Source organism: Eucalyptus grandis, chromosome 9, assembly GCF_016545825.1.
Source record: "Eucalyptus grandis isolate ANBG69807.140 chromosome 9, ASM1654582v1, whole genome shotgun sequence".
NCBI lineage: Eukaryota > Viridiplantae > Streptophyta > Magnoliopsida > Myrtales > Myrtaceae > Eucalyptus > Eucalyptus grandis.
The window spans coordinates 39,938,798-39,961,678 of NC_052620.1; the positions used below are offsets into that span (position 1 = coordinate 39,938,798).

The following is a 22,881-nucleotide window of genomic DNA, read 5'->3' on the forward strand; positions in this document are numbered from 1 at the left end:
TAAAAATAAACAAAGGTGTTTGGGAATATCAAAGGCATCTCCCTAGAAGTCTAAAAAGTTTGTCAAAGGATATTTGTAGTAGCCCAGGGCCTCGGGCCTAGAGTCGAGGGGTGTTGGGTAACCGATTCCCAAGCGCAGCCAAAGAACTTGTACCGTTTCAGGACATTTCGCGATCAAGGTCTTCTTGCTCTTTCCCCGAACGAGCGCCACCCCTACAAAACCATCACTCCTCCCGTCGTATCTCTTCGCATTCGCTTCTTTCCACCGAACGCGACGAACGCACGTTCCGCAGCGGATGTCCACGATCGTCCTCGAATCACAACGTAAGTTTCGTTTTCCCGTGTTGCATCATCTCATCCTCCTCTCCCAATTTCCCCTGCCCGGGGAAAACCGTCCCGTGACTCCAGTTTTCCGAGTTCTTCCCTCGTATCTGTCTGTACTGGACATCCGTCGACCGACGAGGAACGACGTTGTCCCAACACCCTGCGTCGGGTTTTGTATGCAGTCTTCCCGCGCGGACACGTGGAATATGTGTCGTGGTCGCGTGTTCAGAACCCGGATAACGACTTTTCCCGTGCAAACTCGAGAGTCCGGCCTCCTCCGGCCTCGTCCGCCATCCCTCGTTGGATGGAGAGGTCTACATGCATATGCTGGTTCTGAACGACGAAGATCGATCGTATCACCTCAGTTATAGTGGTGATGTATGTTGTCCCTCGAGTGCTCTTGGCCTCTCCAAGAGATTGTTCGCATGAGATGAGTACTGATTCCCTTTCTTTTTTTTGGGTTTTTGTATTCCTTTTTGGCCATTGTCCTGGAATCAATCGAGTTTGTGGGAAACTTAACTCCGATTTTTATTTTATATTTTCCTTTGATTGTGGTGATTGGCTTCTTCAACTGGTTAAGAATTCAGGCCCAAATGACAATTCCAACCACAGTAGAAAGCCAAGTCTTAAGAGGTTCTCGTGTAAAACGACAAGGTGCAGGGAATCTTTTGAAACTTCATTGACCCGCAAATCGCACTGACTGTCACATCAGTTTTTCATTTTCTTAAGTGACTGCTAACATGACGTTTTTTTTGCATCATTCAAACTACCTGCATGCATGATTGCCATTTTTTCTGTAGCGAAAAGGCTAAGAGACAAGAAGCCACACACCTGATGTGAGAAGATATTTTGAGAGTGGACGAGATTCTCTGTCGTTTCCCGGGTTATAGGAGGCTACTTTCTTCGTCGGCTTTCTCTCATAACAGGCGCGTTCACTCTTTTTTGCTCTGTTTTGCAGTCTGAAACCATCTCTTCTTCTTGCCGCAAATGGCTCCGTCGCTGAAATCAACTCCTGAAGCCGATGGCAACAGGTGATCCATGCAAACTGCCTGTCACCTTGCCTCTGATCGACTAGCGTTTTGCAGTGATCTCTAGTCACTGCAATCCTTAAAGTTCCTTCTGTTTCAGCGAACACCCTTTCTAGCTCTGGCTCTTCCACAGCATTTACTTGAATAGGCTTTTCTACATTGTCACATGTGCTTTTGCCTAATTTCTCTTGTTGGTCTTACAGCAATAATGATGGGAAGTCTCCTGATGTCAACTGGGAAGAAATGGGATTTTCTTTGATTCCAACTGACTATATGTATGTGATGAAATGCGCTATTGGCGAGAACTTTCCTCAGGGAAGTCTAATTCCTTATGGTAATATCGAGCTTAGCCCTTGTTCCGGTATTCTCAATTATGGACAGGTGAGCAGCATCAATAAATTGTCTAATTTTACTTGTCAAAAGGGCCATCCTATGAATGAATCTTCTCGGAGCACTTATTAAGCATACTTTAGTAAGAAATTGTACTGCTTTCGAAAACAATAACAGTCTGTCGTGCGTAGGGACTGTTTGAAGGCTTGAAGGCATACAGGAAGGAAGATGGCCGGATTCTGCTATTCCGACCTGACCAGAATGCTTTGCGGATGAAGTCAGGTGCAGAGAGATTGTGCATGCCTTCACCTTCTACTGAGCAGTTTGTCGATGCAGTGAAGCAAACTGTCCTGGCCAATGAACGCTGGGTAATTTTAGTTCTTTTGAAGCACTAGCATGCCTTGGTCTTATATTGAGTTTTCTTTCAGTGTGTGCAATGCCTTCGGATTGCGACTTTTTTCAGTTGGTGTGGCGTTGCTTTGAGTTATCTGGTTGAACATTCAAACAGGTGCCTCCTTTCGGGAAGGGATCTCTGTATGTAAGGCCTTTGCTCATGGGAAGTGGCGGCAGTCTGGGATTAGGGCCAGCGCCGGAATACACATTCTTAGTCTATGCTTCGCCAGTTGGAAGCTATCATAAGGTATAAGATTGCCCTCACTAAACCACCATTTGGTCTCAGTTAGATTAAAAAGGAAAAAAACAATGAAAATGTTATTCACTTGAACGACCTTCATAAGACTCTTTGATTTTCAGTTCGTTAACTCGAAACTGGATACCTTGGTTCATTTGCATGACTGCAATCCTAGACATTGGAGCTAATACGCGTAGTATGTGATTACTTGTGAAATGATTATCTAATGTGGTAGCCAACTCGCAGCTGGGTTTTGCTTGATGTGCGATGACGTGACTCATAGTACTGACAAAGTTTGACTTTTCCATCACACTAGGGCCTGAAGTCCCTGAACCTGGTGGTTGAGGAGAAGCATCATCGAGCTTCTCATGGTGGAACGGGAGGTATTAAGACTGTGGCCAACTATTCACCGGTAAGTACCAAAACTGTCAATTTGTTAGGAAACGCTTTCATGTGTTCATGCATGTTAAAGTCTAATGGTTGGTATTTCTCTGACCAGTGTCTTAACTAGAGGCATTTAACATTTATGTAGTCCAAATACCGATCTTATATTTCTGATTATTACACGTGGTTCCAATTACCAATTCACTTGCTTACTCTTGTAGGTTTTGAACGCACTGACTAGAGCAAAGGCGCAAGGTTTTTGTGAGGTTCTATTCCTGGATGCCGCAACTGGAAAGTACATTGATGAGGCTTCTGCATGTAACATTTTTTCAGTGAAGGTTAGTTTCAAGCGGTCTATTCCAGTTCTATTTGTATGGTTCTTTTGTCCTACAAGATTCATAAGGTTTGGAAGGAATTGAATGTTCAGTTGAACAGAATCTTATCTGTTGTTGGCTAGTATGTTTTACTTGAAAAACTGGAGAGGTGCTGTTCCTAGATTTGTATGATTTTAAGGAAGACGATGCTGCTGTGGCACTGACAATGAACTGCGCTTTTTGCTGTTGTTTTGTCATACATGGAAGAATTTTGGAGAAAAACAAACATCTGCAAATTTATATATGGGAATCAATGCTTTTGACAATGAGATAATCGATACAAGTGGATCAGTATACTTATAGTAGCTTGTTATTGCAGGGAAATAGTATAATAACTCCGCCAACACATGGAACGATCCTTCCTGGTGTCACAAGGAAAAGCATAATTGAAATTGCTCAAACGCTTGGTTACCAGGTGACTATGTTTTCGCTGTGTTATCCATTGATTGGATTATGCAGTCAAAACGTTCTGCATTTAACGCTAACCGGGAAAGCTGTCCTTTTTTTTTTCCCTTTGGATGATTCCTGTTGGTATGATGAAGCTCTCAAGTCTAGGGGAGAAGATTGGGGTTATATGTGGATGATAAGCAATATTATTGCAAATCAATCATTTGAATAGGGGCACAAACAAGTCGAGAGAACTCCCTGAAACGAAATCATCCATGTTGCGATGTCTTGCTTCGCTGCGCCTCGATAAGATTTTGAGTCCATCATGATTATTAGTTAAACTAAATTGTCTGTCAAATTCATGGTGCTATACGAGGGAATAGTTGGGCTAATATGCGGATATTATGTTTCCTTTCTTCCGAAAACTCGACAGGTCGAGGAACGTCCTGTTGCGCTTGATGAACTGCTGGATGCGGATGAAGCTTTCTGTACAGGAACTGCCGTAGTTGTCACATCCATTGGCAGTGTAACTCATCAGGGTAGAAGGTACTCAGCTGGCAACTCTTCATCCATCGACACATCCTTTTTTCCCTGATTTCCCACTTCGCTCTAGCATAAGAAAGAGGCTAGTGCGACGCGATTCGGGGACGGATGGTGCCTCAGCAAATCGAAATAGCGCATGCGCATCTGCAGCTGTTCATTGGCAAGGCTCCTTGACACTTGCACTTAATCTCATGATGCAGGGCGGAGTACAAAACCCAAGCGGATACAGTTTGTCAGAAGCTGCGTGAAACCTTAACCGGGATTCAAATGGGTAGACTTGAAGACACCATGGGTTGGATGGTGGAGGTCAATTGAGCTGGTTGTTTGTCAGTTTTATGTTGGAGACAGAACTTCCAAATTTGTTTTACCCTGTTGTTGCTGTTGACCTCTTTGACCTGTGGATGCTTTAGGCATTGGCATCACGTCTTCTTAAATTTCATGATATTTGGGGTTGTTTTATGTAGGGGTGTCAATGGATTGGGTCAGACTGGGCTTTTTTGACATCCCTAGTTGCATTACGCTGGTCCAACAACTAAGAGAAATGAAGCACTAGAACTAGATATATATACTGAAGTTCTTTCTTATGATCGCTGAGATAAGCAAAATCGAAGTAGCTCGAATTTCTTATAAAGGGACGTATTAACAATTGACCCCAGGTTCTTGCTAATCACACATAAGGTGAAATGGTTATTCGTATTATTTTAATTACACCTATTAACAAACAGTGTGTCGATATCGAAAGGCTCCTTAATTGGTTGCTCTTAGTCCTTAGCAAGACCTAAAATGGCTAGAAGTTGTAGGATCTTCTAAAAACCTTCACACAGGTGGTTCGGGTCCACCTTAAACCTCCATGGCATCCTGGAATAGACGGGATAGAGGGAGAGGTTCCCCTAAAAAAAGATAGGCCTCACCGTCCCTGACCGTACCACCCTCCTCGTGAGGGCAGGCAGGGAGCCCGGATCCCCGCGATGCCGGCCCGGTGGTCCATGCGAAAGCATTCCCCGGAAGGTACAAGGAAATGAAGGGAAGGAGCCCGAATAGGCTCCCGGTACGGTAACAATTTCTTATGACACACTTATTAACAAAACCTTTTTATAAACCGAGGAACCCATAAAAGAATTTTTCTTGTATTTAATTATGCACAAAGAATATGCATTCCGAAGTAATTTGCCAGAAAAGTAATTAAATTTTATTTTTGAAGAGAAATACGTGACTATGTTTCGACATAATTAAATATTGTGACTTTGGCATCACAAAAAGTTAGTACTTGTTAAATACGAGTCATTTTCTTTTTATATTTTATGTTAACTTTATTCCTTTCGTTGGGAATCCATTACGCTTGTGCAGAGTCATAGCCTTTTCAAAAGCATGGTATATTTTATATTTTATTCTATTCGTTCTGCTTTTGAATTTTTCACTTATTATAGATAACTTATCCTGCTTTAGTTGATTCCGCAGCAAGGGTGCTTGCTTTTCCATAGAACGAGCATGTTAGTTTGCGATAGAAAGAAAAAAAGGGAGAGATAATGTAAGGTTAAGAGAGGCCAATATGGATCTATGGATTTTGTATTACAAGAGCTTCAAGGACGAGGGATGCTACTTGCTTAATTTTATGAAAAAATTACCAAAAAAGTCCCAAACTTATTGCATTTGTGCTAATTTAATCATATATATATATTATCAATGGAATCTTAAACATTTTGCATTTATATCAATTTAATCCATTTGGTCAAATTTGATCGACTGACGCTAATATGGGCACCAACCGTCCTACTTAATGCGATTGACGATAACTTTTCATAATATAATTGTTTTTTTAAATTTGTATATTTTTGTTTGTTTATCTTCTCTCTCTTTACATATTTTTCCCTTCCCTTCCTTTTTTCCCTATCTAGTCATTGGCTTAGTGACCAGCTAGGGACTGGGCAAGGCTTGATCCTCACTAGCCTAGCGTAAGGCCGCCCTCACAGGATCTGGGAAGGGTCAAGCCTTGCCTAGTCGACCATGGGCGAGAACATCCCAACTCATGGCATCTTCAAGCCTACCCAACCCATGGCATCTTCAAGCCTTCCTGGTATCACAAGGAAAAGCATAATTGAACTTGCTTGCACGCTCGGTTTACCGGGTGATTATGTGCACGCTATGCTTTTTTACCGATTGGGTTTTGCAATCAAAATGTTTTGCATTTTACGCAAACCGGGAAAGCCATCCCTTTTTCCCCTTTATAATTCCCGTCGGTATGATGAAGCTCTCAAAGTTACCGTCTAGTGGGGTAGATTGGGGTTTATGCTTGGACTATAAGCAATGTCAATCATTTGAATAGGAGCACAAACGACTCGAGAGAGAAATCCTTGAAATAACATCATCGTCCATGTCGCGATGTCTTACTTACCCTGTCTCGATAAGATTTTGACCCCTCCGTGATTATTAGTCAAGCCAAATCTGTTGAATTCATGATACCACATGGTAGGATATTCGGGCCGATATGGAGAATTGTCTTTCCTAACTTCCAAAAACTCAACAGGTCAAGGAACATCTAGTCACGATTGATGATTTGTAGGATGCCGACGAAGCTTTCTAAATGGGGACCACGCTGTGGTTGTCGCATCGATCAGTAGTGTTAACTCACCAAGGTGGAAGGAGCTCAACTGGCAGCTTCGTCTGTTGTCCCATTTCTCACTTCCCTAGCGTAAGAAAGAGTGCTGCCGTGCCATCTACGGATGGATTACGCCTCAATGAGTCGAAATTAGCCTGTTCGGGTCTGCATGTTACATCGGCATGGCTTCTTAATACTACTACTTAAATCTCATGATGCAAGGTCGAGTATAAAACACGAGCAGATACAGTTTGTCAGAAGTTGCGTGAAACCTAGACAGGAATTCAAATGGGGAGGCTTGAGGATACCGTGGTTTGGGCGGTGGAGGTCAATTGAATTGTTGTTTACCTTTTCTATTTTCTCTAAAAGAAATATGCCATTCATATATTAAAATTATATTCGAGAGATATGTAGAAGGTTTTCAAACCTAGTAAATCCAAAATAACTACAAAACAAAACAAAAGTCAGATAGCAAATAACAAAGCATAATTTGCAGCTAGAACCAGAAGTACTCTTCTATCCCTCAAGAACAATCTAAATGATCAGAGGCTGATCATTGGATTCAGTAATGAGTACATGCCAAGATCTCTTACTCCATTTGCAACAGGTTGCGGTGCGTATCTAGGCTCAATGTCCTCATCACCATTGCCGTGCAAAGACTCTAACATCAAAATATTGAAAGAATATAGATTAAATACATGTAAGGAACTCCCAGATCTATATTTAGATTTAGTTCGAGAGAGTAAAACTCTCAAAATTTGTCCTAAATTTAATTCGGAAGAGCAAAACTACCTAATCTCAAATAGATTGCGGAGTCATCTTACAAAAATCTTCTTCAATGGTGTTTGATCGGATGACTTGCCAAATTGATCTTTACGTTCATCCAAGATCAGCCGCAGAAATTTAATTCACGCACAAACTTCCAGAATAGATCTGGAATGAGATTAAAAAGTGCAATAAAGAAGGGCGAACTCTGATTCTGGAGTGAGAAGTCTCCAATATTATAATCCATTGCGCCAACATCGAGGCCAAGTTTGCACATCGTTTGGATTACTGAATGCGGCTTCTACACCACGACCGCCAAAATGCTAAGCAAACACTAAACCTTAACCAAATAAACAGGCGTGGTGAGATTTGTAATTCTAAGTTTACTTATCCTTGAAGTAAAGGCTTCGGCGTGGGTTTTATTTTATTTTATTTTAAAAAGTCTAACTCAAAGACTTGAGCTCGTAGGTGGACGAAAATCGTAGGTACATAAAAAGAGCGGTAGAATTATCAAAAAAGTTATAAACCTTTGTAATCATGTTAATTCAATTCCTCTAGTCATATTTTGGCCGCCAACATTGATGTGAACGCCGGCCGATGCTAACCGTCCGGCCAACGCTGACATGATAATTTTTTAATAATTTTATTTAATTTTTTTTTATACTTTTCCTTTTCCTTTTTCTTTTTTCTCTTCTTCCTCATTTAGCTTCTTTTCCCCGTAGTGGCCAATGAGGCTTCAGCGAGAGTCACACCCTCGCTTGGCCTCGCCATGGCCTTGCTGTTGGTGAAGGCGGCCTCGCTCAAGGCTACTGAGGCCATGGCAGCCTTCATCGAGCAAGATTTGGCAAGGCTCAACCTCGCCCTCGCTAGTGGTCAGCGAGGGCGAGCTTTGCCATTAGTTGGGTGTTGTCGACCCTCATCTTTGTCGATCATTGAGGCCTAACAATTGGCTAGAAGAAGAAAAAAGGAAGAAAAAAAGAAAAGAAAATTAATTAATTAAAATTAAAAGATAATTTAAAAATTATCATATCAGCGTTGATCGGATAAAATTGAATTAGTACAATTATAGACATCTTTCATTGAATTGGCAAAAAAGATAAAATATTGAACCGAATTGATAAAATTATAAGAGATTTAAAATTATTTTATAATTATTTCTAAAAACAGCATACAACCCCATCATCAAGCAAAATAATATTTCTATACATATAATATTAGTTTTACTTAACGGTGAAGGTTGATCGATTTTTGAATGAATTCCAGTTCGACAATTGAAAAATATTTAATCAACGGAGGGGAAGCGATGTGAACACTAAAAATGGACCAGGAGGTGACGTAAGCAAAATGAGGAAAGGACCCACCGTACATTCGAGACCACCGCAAATCAAATCAGGCACACGACCGGGGATCTTGTCCTTTTATTGACCTTTATGCCTCAACATTTCAACCTTATCCCAACCACTACGCTGGTCTGGAGTGCCATTTTTTCAACAGTACTATTTATTATTATTTTGTCCACTGGACCTCTCATTCTCATTCTCATCTTCTTCTCTCTCCTCATCCCTATTTCGCCGGTTCGTTTCGGTCATTTTCCACCGCCCGACGATGGCTGTTCCCCTATTTCACGGCACAGTCTACACGTGCCACGTTAGCCCACATAAGCGATACCACCAACCCTCACTTATCCTAACCAGTAAACACGGGTGATTACTATACTTGCCTATCAAACGATAGCCAAAGCATGGAAGTATAACCCGACGTGGAGTCTACCTTCCCCACGGTGAGGCCTCCTAATTCTCAAAACGGATCTCCCGCCTATTTTCTTCTTGAAGCTTTTATGGACCTACCCAAGTCCAAAATCATAGAACCTATGTGCTCTCGATTTTCTTATTATAAATACCTATGTTAGAACATATCTTTTGCTTTGCTCATTCGCTTTCTAGCCTATAAGCCATGGCAAAGGTCTTCCTAACATGAAATCATCAGCATGCGAATAATCATCACATCACGATTGCCATGCATGATTATGTGTCGACAACATAAATATTAATGCAATTAAGACGGATAAAAGCTAAAATATTCTTTTATAGCCATTGGCAAATACACAAATTCCTATTTATAAAGCAATCGTCATGTGGTACTTAACATTATCAAAGTTATTCAAAGTTCTCTTGATATCATTCAACTGTGTTTCTATTCACGAAATATTACTGAGGAACCATATCATAGAATGACTCTAGTGGTATTGTGAAAATTAGAAATTTTTTTACGTAATATTAATAACAATATCACTATAAAAAGCACAAGCATGGATCGACAACCATTATTCGCATCTTAGATCAGCATGACGTCACCCACGGTGGATACGAAATCAAGTGAAACTTTGGCAATGGAAAGCGAAGAGAGATTTGAAGTTGATGGCCTAAAGATGGCGATGACTTTGGTTATTTTGTCCGCAACAAATACGACGATTTTCTTTTTTCTAAAGCCGGAGATTTTTGGGGGGATGCGATGCGACAGAGGGGCAAATGGGGATGCTTTTGCTTTTTGCCTTTCTTATTTTATTATCGTTATTTTCACTTTTAAGGGACAAATCAAACCATGATTCACGGATGATCTCATTTTAGGGTTGAAACTAATGGCCACTGAAAGGACAAACTACACTATGCTCGACTAATAAGTCCCGGATGATCTCATTCGAAGGTTAAAACTAATCGACAAATTTCAAAATCAGCCACAATGCTTGGAGAGCCAAAACCTTACGAATTTGAGAGCTAAAATCATAGATGGACCGTTGACACGTCTAAGTCATACAAATTCGACAAGTTTTACGACTTCATTACTCTCCTAAAAATGATAAAAACCCCAATTAAGCTTGCTCGACAAGTTTGATGATTTCGGGCGCACTCATTTTATTGTTTTATCATTAGTAGATCATGCATCAACGGCGCCAAAAGTAACCTAGGATTCTGAAGCGAAGATAATGTCGTTTTTACATGAATCGAGGTGCGGGTGATTACAAAATAATCAAATCAACAGTCACAGGTGCCGTGAAAGCGAAGGGGAGTCGGTGGGAGCCCCCTACCTTTTCTATTCTTAATTATATTTTTATTTTAAGGGGGGACAAAAAAAAAAAAAAAAGACGAAAAAGGGATTCGGTTCTGGAGGACCGTAGGTTGCGGGGAGGGGATGACGTCCACCGCCCGGGATCGGGCCCCGTCCCAGCTGCAGCTCCTTGTTTCCCCTCTGTCTCTCTCCATATCTCGTTGCTCTTATCTCCTTCTCCCTCTCGCCAGATCACTGCAGCAAGAAGGAAGGAAGGAAGGGAGCGTTGCTGTCTCGTGCACACTGAGTGATCTGGGGGTGAGCGCGTGTTTCCCGGGGCCATGGATACGGTCCAGCAGCTTCGCTGCTTCTTCTTCTTCTTCTCCTGCCTTCTCTAACGCAGGCGAGCAGCGTCGGTGGGAAGCCGGAGATCGGAGAGGAGAGAGCGAGAGAGCGAGAGAGCGAGAGAGAGCGCGAGAGAGCGAGAGAGCGAGAGAGAGCGCGAGAGAGCGAGCGTTTGAATGGCGGAGCATTACAGGTGCTGCGAGAGCGCCTTCTTCATCCGCATACTGATCGTGGCGCTGCTGGTGATGTTCGCCGGGGTGATGTCCGGCCTCACGCTGGGGCTCATGTCCATGAGCCTCGTCGACCTCGAGGTCCTCGCCAAGTCCGGCACCCCTCAGGATCGCAAGCACGCAGGTGCGTTTGATTGATTCGTTGAGTAGGGTTTTTCTCTTTTTTCTTTTTCTTTTTTCTTCTCTCGTTCCACGTTCGTGATCTCGATCGGACTGGCGGTTCTCGCCAAGTCCGCCTTTTGAGATCGCTCGTGGACACCCTCTTGAGAGGACTACTGTATAATCGAAGGCCGTGACTCGGGGGCTTTATTTAGAATGTACTACGTAGCGAGTTTTTATAGAATTCCAATCGTGAAATTCGGTCTTCTCGTGCATTTATTGGTTGCGAAACTTTAGCGGCCCGCGCCAAAACAGTGCTTCACCCGTACATGCCCAGTCGAAGTTTTCATTTTTCAACTATCTATGTCGAATCGCCTTGATAACAAGATCTGTAGCAAAATGTCTTTTTTTTTGTGTGTCGTAATATCGGAGAAAAGCATGTAAAAACTCTGCGTAGGGACGGGGGACTTCTATTGCTCTTTCCCCCAGTTCAAAGCAGAGCGTAACGTTGAAACATGTAACATCACTCGGTTAAGGCGGATGAGTGTAGTTTGGTGAATTATGCGACCGGATGGTGGTGCTGGTATCGTTTGGCAGTGTGGGCTTGCAGTTATGCCGGGCGCTGCTGATGCTTTTGCTCCCATTCAAGCTTGGATCTTGCTTTGTAGTAGAAGGCGGCTCGAAAATCAGTTATTTGTTCCCTTGATGCATCTACCGAGTATTCTGTAATGTAAGGAACTCATTAAGGGAGGATTTGGTCCTTTTTCTCGGCCATGGTGATGGGTCGATATAACCCCCTGAGAATTTTATTCAGAAACAAAGGAAAGGAATTTTGTACTAGAGTTCAACTCTCCAAGCTGAAGGATTGTAGGCTCTTTCCTCTAGTATTCGTGAGAATTCACAGTGGTGAAAAGGAGCATGTAGTGGCACGAGAGCTTTTGCACTACAAGTTTGTTTATGCTTCTGGATATGATATCTTGACACATAAAAATGAGATTACTGCTTCTGCAGAGCACTTAAGTTAAGTTATTGATAGATATGAACTTACAGTTGGCTGCTACCCACGCAAACGTTGCGATGTATGGTGGGCCTTGGCACAAGTGGATGGCTAAAAGATGAAAATAGTAATTTCCGATTACCAGCTAATTGAGAGCTAATTTGGGTCACCTACTTGGGTCGTGCTCTGTTGCGATCACTGACAATAAGAGGAAACTAAATATAGCAATGGACAAATCTGATATGGAAGGGCTGATGATCAAGATATGTGAGGTCCACATGCTTGCATCCAGTGCGGTTGATTGAGAATGGTAAAAAGCACTTACCAGAAAGTACAAAGGAAAATGGTTGGGATTTTAAGAATCATGTAAACCATTTGTAGATGGTAAGACTTTGAAAAGAATGAAATGCATTGATGATAACAAGTTTGGGCGGGCCAGCTTCGGTTTTTGGAAGTGGCACTATTGGCATACTTGCTATCCAGTTTATGACGATCAGTAGTTGGTTAGACTCTTCTCAACTAACTATATTGTGATTACTTTTCAGTTAATTCCTCCTCGTCTATTACCGTTCTATTATGACTAGTTGGGTTACAACTTTGTTGATTTCTTATACATTTATCTAATTCCACTCATGCTTTTCTTATAGCCAAGATACTGCCAGTTGTAAAAAATCAACATCTTCTGCTTTGCACATTACTGATATGCAATGCTGCTGCAATGGAGGTAAATTCCAGCAATTTGTATATACATATATAAACACTATGATTCTGCGGATGCTTCCGTCTCATGTGCGTTTTCTTCTTTATCTTCAGGCCCTTCCCATTTTTCTTGACAGTTTAGTTTCAGCCTATGGCGCTATCCTGATCTCAGTGACATTGATCCTTCTGTTTGGAGAGGTTGGTAATCACTTCTCATGTGGCTAGAGTAACATCCATTCTTCATGTTAGGGAAAGATTGTTTGGTGGACAATGGGGTTAGATTCAGTTTTTGGGGTAAATATCTTGTCAAATTCTTCTGTCACGAGAAATACTTTCGTTGTGCAACTTTGGGGGGTAGTCTGCTGCTTTAGATGACGTCTTACCCTCTATAACTTATAATGCATGCACAAAGTCTGCATGTCGGATTTTTGTTGGCGTTAAGAGTTTTAACTTTTAAGTTGATTTTTGTTTGTTGGTAGGACTACTGGTCATTTCCATTTGCTTTGTGAAACAGATAATTCCGCAATCTGTTTGTTCTCGATATGGTTTGGCAATTGGTGCGGCTGTGGCTCCGGCTGTGCGTGTTCTTGTTTGGATCTGCTTTCCCATTGCGTATCCAATCAGCAAGGTGGTGCTTGTAGGGTTTAAGAAAGTTGCTTTCTATTATCCACTTGGCTTACTTGCTCAGCATCCTTTTTGTTTCTTCTTTGCTTCCAGTTATTAGACTATCTACTAGGTCATGGACATGTTGCTCTCTTCCGCAGAGCTGAGCTTAAAACCCTTGTCGACTTGCATGGAAATGAGGTATATATCTTATGGTGTTTCCTTCTTGAGTTACTTTCTTATTTGGATGTGAGCAAATCAAGCTTGTTTATTTGTTGGATGATGGTGCTTGTAACCTATGCTATGCCTCACCTTCCACATACAGGCTGGAAAGGGGGGAGAATTGACGCATGATGAAACAACTATTATTGCTGGAGCACTTGAACTTTCGGATAAGTCAGCTCGTGATGCCATGACTCCTATAAATGAGACATTTGCAATTGACATCAATGCCAAGCTCGATCAGTTGCGCTGCTGTTCTCAATGCATCGGATTCTCCTGTTTTTATTTTTTTATTTGGACTCTTTCTGTGGCTTTGGATCTTGGGACTTACTTGTCATGATGCAGGGATTTGATGAACTTGGTTTTGGAGAAAGGGCACAGCAGAGTGCCGGTTTTCTATGAGAAGCCTACCAATATAATTGGATTGATTCTGGTATCTACAGGAAACTTTTAGTTTCGTGTTTCTTTCTTTATATATGAATAACTTAAATGATAATGATTTATTTGTCTCCTGCTTTTCAGATTTGATGCAATTGTAAATTGATTTGCGACTTTGTTGTATTTGAGAGATGCTTGATGATGTGACAAGTATTATTCAGCATTTTAATAGACTTTAAATACCTTGACTCCAGAGGATTATATTGCAATCGAACAATGTTGTGGTGTTTTTATTTTATATAACGCGCAACTTTTAAAGAGATGTAATATGCCTGTCGTTTAGGTGAAGAATTTGCTGACCATTCACCCAGAAGATGAAGTACCAGTAAAAAATGTTACCATTCGGAAAATTCCAAGGTTCGTTTCTATGGATTGATTGTTTGCAATTTGCTAGCAGAGAGGTTCATGAGTATGGCTGTCATATTAATGATAGCTTGTCTTTTTATGCTATGACCAAAGGGTTCCAGAAAAGATGCCTCTATACGACATATTAAATGAGTTTCAGAAAGGTCACAGCCACATGGCTGTTGTTGTGAGACAGCATAATGAGTCGACGGAGCAGTCCACTGACAAGAGCCCTATCGATAGTAAGTTCCAATTTACAGCGCCCACTTGAGAATGTTCCCATTGTTAGTCTTCTGTCAACTTAACTTGAATTTGCAATGTCTCTTCAAATAGGTACTGAGAACGATGTCAAGGTGGACATTGATGGTGAAAAGACTCCACAAGAGAAGAAATTGAAAAACAAGAGATCTCTGCAAAAATGGAAGAGCTTCCCCAACTCAAATAACTCAGTTAAGGGAAGTTCAAGGAGCAAGAAGTGGACAAATTACATGTATGCAGATATCCTGCAACTAGATGGAAGTCCTCTTCCGAAGCTTGCGGAAGAAGAAGAAGCTGTGGGCATAATAACCATGGAAGATGTCATAGAAGAACTGCTACAGGTCTCGTATATTCTTCATCGTTGCTTGCATTCTAAACAATGTACCCTATGAATCACCTTGTTTCTGACATATTCCTTTGTGCCATTCTTCAGGAGGAGATCTTTGATGAGACAGATCACCATGATGAACATTCATGACATCGGATCCCATGCATGGCAATATGCCAAGCATCTAGCAGTGTTTAGTACTTCTTTTTCATATCATTTCAATGTATGTGGTATTACTTGTACTGTTTTAGCTCTCTACCAAAAGGACTAAGAAAAGCTACGAATTTTTGAGTCTTATCATTTCAAAGGAATAGAGGATTGTGGACTTGGAACATTATTTCGTCGTGTTTGTAAATCAACCGCAGGGAAGTGTGCAAGACAATTGGTATATCTTGCACTTTATGGTTTTGCTTTTGTTGAAGTTGTAAAGCAAGGAAAAGAAAGCATTGGAAAGCATGGTTTTGCCTTATAAGCTGTTCCTGTTTTGTCGACATTTTGCATCGTTTGCGTGTTAGTTTTCTCGCATCGGGAGTAGTTCAACTATGTTGGGCATCTCCTCTCTAAGCTTCTTTTCCAGATTTTGAACTCTCCATATCTTATTCTGCTACTGCTTTCCATGGTAATTCTTGCTTTATGAATTATTGCAAACGGGAAAAATGATAGAAATGGTATCTGGCCCCATATATATTGCCATTTCTAAGCTTTAATTTAATGTGCGATGTTTTCTCTGAATTATTGACTTGTTCAATGTTGTATCAATACATGGTCAATTTAATCTCTAGATTTAGTCTTTTCATTAATTCAAATTAATGGAATTTATTGATTTAGCTACCAATTTGATACATTTGAACGGTGGAAAAAAAAGTTACATGTAGATTTTGCATGTAAGATAGTCAACTCGAATTAAATATAAAAATTATTGTTAATTTGTTTAATGTATTCAATATGAAAAATGATTAATTATGTTATTTGATGGCGTGAATCATTATATCTTAATATGAAATGAATATCTCATCCAAAACTTATCAGGTTGAAAATCAAAATGAACACGTCGTTAAATAATTTAGAGAGGATATTGCATGTGGGGCTAAATTTTGGGAATGATATTTTGTATTGAAAAAATTAAAAATCTTCTTGTAATAAATTACTGACAATAAAAACGGAGTTGTCGGGATCTTTTTGCCAAGCAAGTCGATTCCTTGGAGACCTTTCAACGAAAGGGAAGTGCAAAGCAATTTTGGACTGGCTTCTCCACGATATGTCATCTCCTTTTTGGGAGATGAAATGAGGAAACATCGAAACATGATTTACCCGAAGCAGGAAAAAGATGGCCAGGAACTTCCGTGGCCTAGATAAGAAAATAAAGGATTGAAGTGATGTATTTTTCTCAAAAGATAATCTAGAGTAGACTTTCTTATAAATACAGGTCCTAAATGGTAATTCAGTTTTAAATAAGAGTTTTGAGTTTGCCAGCCGACCAAAGTTTTGCTAGCCAGCAAACAAGCATGTAGATCTCATATGCCACTTTTCACACCATGACAGGCATTTCCGTCCGATATATCTTCACTAATTTTTTCCTTTGGTTTTGAGTGTTTCTTTTCTCTGCGCCACCATTCAAGCCTGCACCACCTTCGATCTGTAGCCCGGCTCAATCGAGTCAGTTTACTGAAGGAGGAGGACTCGAACTGTAACTCCAGCCAGAGCTTCAAAGGCAGCGGCTCACCAAGGATGATACCCCGAGTCTCGCCAACTCCACCAAACAGTTCCGGCTCAATTTGAGATGGAATTGAGCTCCGAGCAGATCCCGAGTTATGTCACTTGGTCGGCTTCGATTGCCGCTCTTTGCTTCAACCACAACATCTCTGGACCGACCCCAGCCTCCATGACCAAGTTGGGCGCTCTCCAAATACTCTGTCGGAGCCACAGTCGGATCGGAACCGTTGGAATCGGCGAATTTGGAAAGGAAAGGAACCAATAATGAAAGCTCGAAAGAGATCAACCAGGAGGGGGAAGTGGATTTCAGCAAAAATCTCCTGATGGCTTGACTCACTCCCTTTACCCTATCGATGAAAGTGACGCTCGAGGACTATAGGAGTAATGAACATAGTATCTTATGTCTTACTCAACAAATGCTCGGAAAAGGAACAAATCTCTTTTGATTATGAGTGAAGCAGAGAGCAGCAAATGAAAGGTCTTCTCTTTCAGCACTCTTAGTGAAGATTTAACACTTTTGGACGACTCATAAAAGCTAGCCAACTAGTGCAGAATACGTCACCCAGCTCAACAAGATTTCGAGGTTGAAATCTGATCAAAAGATAACATCTGAAAAGAACTTGAAGGACAGCAAACAAGCACCCTTCACACCATCTTGGTGCACACTGTTGCAATGTGTTCCGATAGATACTCTCATTACTGTGATTTAATCCACATCCCATACCAAAAATAGTACCTGAAATCCCATGAATTTGCTAGTGCCAAATAAGTAATCACATGAACTACTACAGCTCCAAACTACTTTCTATGTTTTTTCTTCTCTTTCTTCTTTTTCCTAGACTTCCCTTCAGATCTGTGCTTACTGGAGTGTTTTCTGCTTGAGTGAGAGTGGACCTTCTTTGCCTTCTTATGCCTGTCTTTATGACCGTCCTTTTCGGGTGATCCAGAAGCCTTAAGTGAATATGGTTTTTCTGGCCCATACTTAACACGTGCTTCCCTACGCTCAGGACTTGGAGGCAACTCCTCGGAACCTGGGCATGATGGAAGGTAGGGACCTGTTTCATCCATCCTTGACCCTATGGCACCTCTGCCGCGCTTGACTCTGCATCCACAATTGTATTTAATTTAGAAATCAATGCCTGCTTCTTCTACTCTCCAAACCAAACAATCATACACTTCACAACCAAATCAAGATGCGCGTGTATTCTCAGAGAGGGGGGAGAGAGAGAAAAAAAGAAGAAGAAGCTGCGACCTTGAGAGTAGAAACTCTTCAATCTCTTCATCCCCCAAACCTTCATCCCCTCTTTTATGGCGACTTTCATGTGCACTTCTACTTTGAGAACATGAAGGTTCAACACTGTGATCATCTATATCATGCCTATCGCTGCTGCTGCTCCTTGAAGAACTGGCATCCTTATGGTGCCTCCTACTGCTGCTCTCATCTCTTGATCTTCCTTTGATCCGATTATCAAGCTCCAGCTCCTTCTGACGCAGACGCCACATTTCGTCTACTTCCACAGCTTTATTGGCTGAACATGGAGACGGCTAGCAAAAAGTTATATACTGAAGCAGACTTTAAAGAATTCTAAATTGAATCTAACTGTTACAAATGAGAGACAACAGAAAATTCATAAGCAAAGATGATGTGATGCATCAGGGCAAAGCAGCAATCAGATTTAAGTCAAAAAGTAGGAATGGAACCACACAAGAAATCACATCAAGATGGCATCATCAGCCATGCCTGACAAAGTTCCACAGATCACTTGCTGGATATAGTGAGAGATGCAACATTCTTACAGAAGACAAGAGACCCTAATATTGAATAACATAGATGGCCAAGAGCATGCGACTATGCAATGACATGCAAGTATAGAGCGCCTCAATCAAACAAATGAAAAATTCTTCAAGAGTGTCGTTCTTGGTCCACCGACCACAGTGATAAAAACAATACACGTGCTCCAGAAGTGTCCACTTTGAAGTTTCTTTATGATGCAATCACATGCCTTGAAAAAATGTGCAAGTCTAAATACAACAGATAGGCCTAACCTTGTTGCACCCCAAGAACAGTTGCGGTGAGAAACCTCGAATTGGGCCGTGCCCTAACAGAGGGCTTGCAAAGATAGGCAAGTGCGCCTTCTTTCTCAGCTTGTCTACGTAACTCCGCCGCTTCTTTCATAAGGATTGCAGCAATTCTGTTTTCCGTTTCCAAATCCATTGGATCCTAAAGAAACAGTAGAATAAGCATATGAGCAACACTTATGGTGTATCTCATTCTCATACAATTAAAGAGTTAATCTTCCTAAGCAAAATTTCCATCACAAAACGACGTAGTCTTTTCAGGATGCAATCTCGGGCGTCACAAAATTGCTTCATTGTCCTCACTTCCCCTAACTGACGAATATCTCGCTCAAGTTTCTCAAGTCAGGTTCACCCTTTTCCGTTTAGAAAATTCAGCACTTTCGACATGACATAATCAGACTGCACATCAAAAGTTGAGATTTTTTTCTCATCCACAAACTTCCCAGCTTCCAAAAGAATCACTTTTCGAATTCGACGAACCCTGATCATCTCCGCAGAAACACAAAACGCAAAACAATTTCCAGATAGACTAAGAAAGCATCGAACTTACCGACACGAATGAAAGCGAAGAAAGCTACGAAATTTCGACCTATCTTACAGTGCTTGCGATTACCCATGATTGAACGGTGAAGGAATCTAATCCAACAGGGAGAAATTAATCGAAACTTACCGAATTTCGATCAATCGATCAAGGGGTTAATCGCCAAGCCGATAAATCGGAGGATCGAGAATTTTCCCCTTGCGCAGAAAACCCTAATTGCAAATTCTCAACAGTAATCCCGGGGAATATATACCGCCGTGCGAGAGCTTGAAGATCATCCGTCGAAGAACGAAGGGGGGCGACCAAAGTGGAGCCTTTATGCGACGAATGCGGACGTCGTTCGTTGCTTCGCAAGAAGGCCGCAGTTTATGGGTGTCGCCGATCCGGATATCAAAGGCATATGTCTTTGTGCGACCCGACCCGAATCCTGATCCGAATCAAGCAAGGTCATCGGATCGGGTTATCGGATTATCCAGAAAAAACTTTGTCTCCAAGCATAAGAGAGAATTCCTCTCAACGCCGTATCTTCCTTCATGACCAAGATCGTATCTTGGTTATCAAACTACACAAACATCGCACCAGAATCACCTTTCTAGACAAAGAGGACCAATGATTTCACGAGGGGCGGTATACAAGACGAGATTTTTATCGCCCAAAACGGACCGACAGGCTCGCGCTGATGATCCGATGCCCTTTTTTGCGTACCGTGCTTGCGCGTCGAGCTCTGGGGCTCGCTCAGAGAGGGCTCGGTGGCGGATCAATGCCGTCGATCGCCTCCCAAACTCCCTCCGCCGCCGCCGCCGCCGCCGCCGCACGATGGAGCGGCGCATAGAGGAGGAAGTCTCTGCAGCGAGCGAACGGCGCAGAAAGGAGGGATCTTGCATAATAGACCCGTTTGACAAATTCGGGTTCGGGTTGTTTCCGGTTTATTATCCGAATTCGAACCAAACCATCACAAATCTGTTCCGGTTTCGGTTCGGACTTTTAGATTGGATGGTCCGACGAAAATGGGGCATAATTGACACACCGGGCCCGAACTTATGGGCCAGAGTTCTCCATCCGGCCTTTTCATTTTGGGCCCTACCGTTGCTATTTTCCATCGTAACTTTCTTATTTTATGCTAAGGTAATGGCCCTGTTATTCTCTATGATCGATAGACACGGAGCAAATTTGAAAAAAACTTGATAGAAAAAGTTTCTTAGATATTGGACGATACTTCTTTTCTCGAGAAAGAAAATTACAATTATAGTCGATTAAGTAATCCACGTGTATTTTTATCTAATTTAATGAGATTTGAAAAAATTAACAAACAAGTGAAAAATTTGTACACTGAAATTAGTCTCCTTTCTAGCATTTGTTAGAGCTTAGACACAATATGAACTTATCTAGTTAAGTTATTTTGAATTAAAAGTTGGCTAGCACGGTGAAAAAGTGGAATTGTAATAAATAAATAAATAAAAACAAATGGTGGGGCAGAAAATCCAATAAAACAAATTTGATATACCCTAAAATTTGAAATATATTTCATTTTCGCTAGTCATGAGATGATGATTTGGATTTCTGAGTTAAAGTTAAACTGCTATGGCTTAAACTAAATTTATCGATGCTTTAAGCTATGTAGATTAGGCGTTGTTATTACTAAAACAAATAGCCTTGAGCAACATCTAGGATCAGTGTCGAAGAGTTCAAAGTTAATTAAGTTTGCGATTTTTAGTATGTAGACTTCTATTAATTTTAAGCCAGGTAAGACATTACAATTAATAAATTCGACGAGTGAACAGAAGCTTTACTAGATCTTTTTTCTTAATTAAGTTTGTGAGCTATTGCAAAAAAATAATAATATAAAAGTATGTGATTTTTTTCTCTTAATTATTGCTACAATCCTTGAAAGTGGAAACCGATCAAAGAAGCGACCAAGTTTCTTGCTTTAAATGAGTGGCCGATGCCGCTTCGTCACTCCTGTGAAACCAACGAGCCATCATCGACTCATTCTTAATATTTAAATATTTAATCACCTATTCATTTCCCAAGTTAAATTTTTTAAATAATTGGCAGTGGATCCACACAATTTTATATAGTATTCTTTCCAACCCCTTATTTGTCTCTTATTTGTCTCCTAGTCTATGTATGAGGGGTATTAAAATATTCAAATATTAAAAAGCAGTATCAAGGTCAGGTTCTGCCCAGTTTTTTTCTTGTATGTGCCATCCCATTCATTAAATTCTATATGCCATTGCTAATCTGGTTTGCAGTATTGAAATATCTCATATCATTTGTTTATTTGATTTATAGACCATGTTTCTCTTCACATGATTCCATAAGATTTTATGTACTATTAAAGTAGGAGATCAAGGGTTCAATTCTTCTACTTGTTAGATGACGTTGTTGATTGTGTTTCTTAATACAATTGCTGCGGTTTACATTTTGGGAGCCCAAATAGCTGGATTTGTTTAAACGCAAAACTGGGATTTTGAATGCTAATTGCCGTCCCAAGATTTCTGGGGTCTTACCCCTTGCCGAATTGAGAGCTACAAACATTGTTTACATCTACATAACCAAGTTGCACCACCAGCTTGTGCAAAACTTTTTGTTTGGAAAGAAATCCATCGACTGAAAGTGCCAACGAAAGACAATCCATTTGTTAATAATTCATGAGGTTTGTTAGGATCGGGAAGGTGAAATAATATGCGAAACCCACTTCTAACCCACCAATAATAATATAGACGACAACTTACCAAACACACGAAAGAGAGGATTAGATGTTCTTAGGTTCTACCAAATAAAATCCTGAATCGAGCAAACCCTAATTGATATTGGTTGCTTTTTTCAGAACGGGTATGAGATCTTTTGTTTATTAAAGACCCTGTGGAGGTTTGGAATTGATTAGACAACAAATCAGAACCCGATCTCGATATTTGGCTGGACAGCTCATTCAATATTGACAAATGTGTTAGGAATATGAGTATCTTAAGAGGAGAATATAGATAATGAATATCTTATGTGTGAAGAGAATATTGGCAATTCGATGGTGTTGAGTTGTGAAGCAAGCAAAGGGCGGTTCAAATATTTTAAAAAAGCAAAGTTAGGTTAAACTTGCAAGCAATCTCCTCAAATGACAAAATAGATGGTACAAGAAATCGGATCTTCGGTTTGGCATTTTGCGCAGCCGGACAGCTCAGAAGTTCCTGGACGATGTGATTTAGCTGAAGTGAGATTTCTCATTAAATAAGGCTCTAAAGGAACAAAGCCTTCACTTTCTAGCAGCAACCATTTCACATGTCAAGAATATAATCTCACCTTCTACTCTTCTGGTCAGCTGGAAGATGACGAGGACTTTTGCAAATAGAATTTCGCACGTCACCAACGGATGGTGGCGACGGTGCGTATATTTTGTCTGCAGATATTCCAAGAAATGTGACGCGAAAGAACAAATCAATCGGTGTACGGTTTTGCTCTTTTGCGTCGCATTTCTCTGAATAAACAGGTGCGGAGTTGGGTCTGGTGTTGATTGATTTCACACGAAAGGACCACATCCAATTTTGGTGGTTGTGATATTGAAGCACCGGTTTGGGGGTTGA

General features: G+C 41.0%; 3 protein-coding genes across 4 annotated transcripts; 2 read left to right on the plus strand and 1 right to left on the minus strand.

The window, feature by feature from the left end:
• The first annotated feature begins 182 nt into the window (after window positions 1–182).
• LOC104419810 (branched-chain-amino-acid aminotransferase 6) lies at window positions 183–4,503 on the plus strand. The gene is made up of 10 exons (XM_010031590.3): window positions 183–323; window positions 1,282–1,354; window positions 1,555–1,732; window positions 1,873–2,049; window positions 2,190–2,321; window positions 2,629–2,724; window positions 2,918–3,034; window positions 3,390–3,485; window positions 3,891–4,003; window positions 4,201–4,503. Exons 2-10 carry the CDS (start codon window positions 1,311–1,313, stop codon window positions 4,313–4,315), a joined length of 1,068 nt encoding a protein of 355 aa, XP_010029892.1. The 5' UTR covers window positions 183–323; window positions 1,282–1,310; the 3' UTR covers window positions 4,316–4,503.
• A 6,089-nt stretch (window positions 4,504–10,592) lies between these two features.
• Window positions 10,593–15,445, plus strand: LOC104419811 (DUF21 domain-containing protein At2g14520). Of its 2 annotated transcripts, XM_018862892.2 has the most exons (12): window positions 10,972–11,105; window positions 11,678–12,580; window positions 12,725–12,801; window positions 12,891–12,974; window positions 13,291–13,404; window positions 13,494–13,580; window positions 13,705–13,844; window positions 13,947–14,034; window positions 14,323–14,396; window positions 14,499–14,626; window positions 14,718–14,983; window positions 15,076–15,445. In XM_018862892.2, the coding sequence occupies exons 3-12, from the start codon at window positions 12,796–12,798 to the stop codon at window positions 15,118–15,120; spliced, it is 1,032 nt and encodes a 343-aa protein (XP_018718437.1). In that variant the 5' UTR covers window positions 10,972–11,105; window positions 11,678–12,580; window positions 12,725–12,795; the 3' UTR covers window positions 15,121–15,445. The 2 variants fall into 2 exon arrangements, with proteins under 2 accessions (XP_010029893.1, XP_018718437.1); XM_010031591.3 differs by lacking the exon at window positions 11,678–12,580 and having other exon boundaries at window positions 10,593–11,105.
• A 1,661-nt stretch (window positions 15,446–17,106) lies between these two features.
• LOC104419812 (NKAP family protein UM04995) lies at window positions 17,107–20,108 on the minus strand. The gene is made up of 4 exons (XM_010031593.3): window positions 19,433–20,108; window positions 18,730–18,904; window positions 17,936–18,212; window positions 17,107–17,785 (listed from the first exon to the last, which is right to left on the minus strand). Exons 2-4 carry the CDS (start codon window positions 18,896–18,898, stop codon window positions 17,482–17,484), a joined length of 750 nt encoding a protein of 249 aa, XP_010029895.2. The 5' UTR covers window positions 18,899–18,904; window positions 19,433–20,108; the 3' UTR covers window positions 17,107–17,481.
• Window positions 20,109–22,881: the final 2,773 nt, after the last annotated feature.

Excerpts from the sequence above, each read along its gene's own strand:
- LOC104419810 (XM_010031590.3), top strand. The coding sequence starts at position 1,311 with ATGGCTCCGTCGCTGAAATCAACTCCTGAAGCCGATGGCAACAG. Across the intron at positions 1,355-1,554 it reads CCTGAAGCCGATGGCAACAG|CAATAATGATGGGAAGTCTC; the intron begins GTGATCCATGCA and ends TTGGTCTTACAG. Across the intron at positions 2,322-2,628 it reads CAGTTGGAAGCTATCATAAG|GGCCTGAAGTCCCTGAACCT; the intron begins GTATAAGATTGC and ends CCATCACACTAG.
- LOC104419811 (XM_010031591.3), top strand. The coding sequence starts at position 10,928 with ATGGCGGAGCATTACAGGTGCTGCGAGAGCGCCTTCTTCATCCGCATA. Across the intron at positions 11,106-12,724 it reads TCAGGATCGCAAGCACGCAG|CCAAGATACTGCCAGTTGTA; the intron begins GTGCGTTTGATT and ends CTTTTCTTATAG. Across the intron at positions 13,405-13,493 it reads TTGCGTATCCAATCAGCAAG|TTATTAGACTATCTACTAGG; the intron begins GTGGTGCTTGTA and ends CTTTGCTTCCAG.
- LOC104419812 (XM_010031593.3), bottom strand. The coding sequence starts at position 18,898 with ATGGATTTGGAAACGGAAAACAGAATTGCTGCAATCCTTATGAAAGAA. Across the intron at positions 18,213-18,729 it reads TGTTCTTGGGGTGCAACAAG|CCAATAAAGCTGTGGAAGTA; the intron begins GTTAGGCCTATC and ends CTCCATGTTCAG. Across the intron at positions 17,786-17,935 it reads GAAGAGTTTCTACTCTCAAG|AGTCAAGCGCGGCAGAGGTG; the intron begins GTCGCAGCTTCT and ends TTGTGGATGCAG.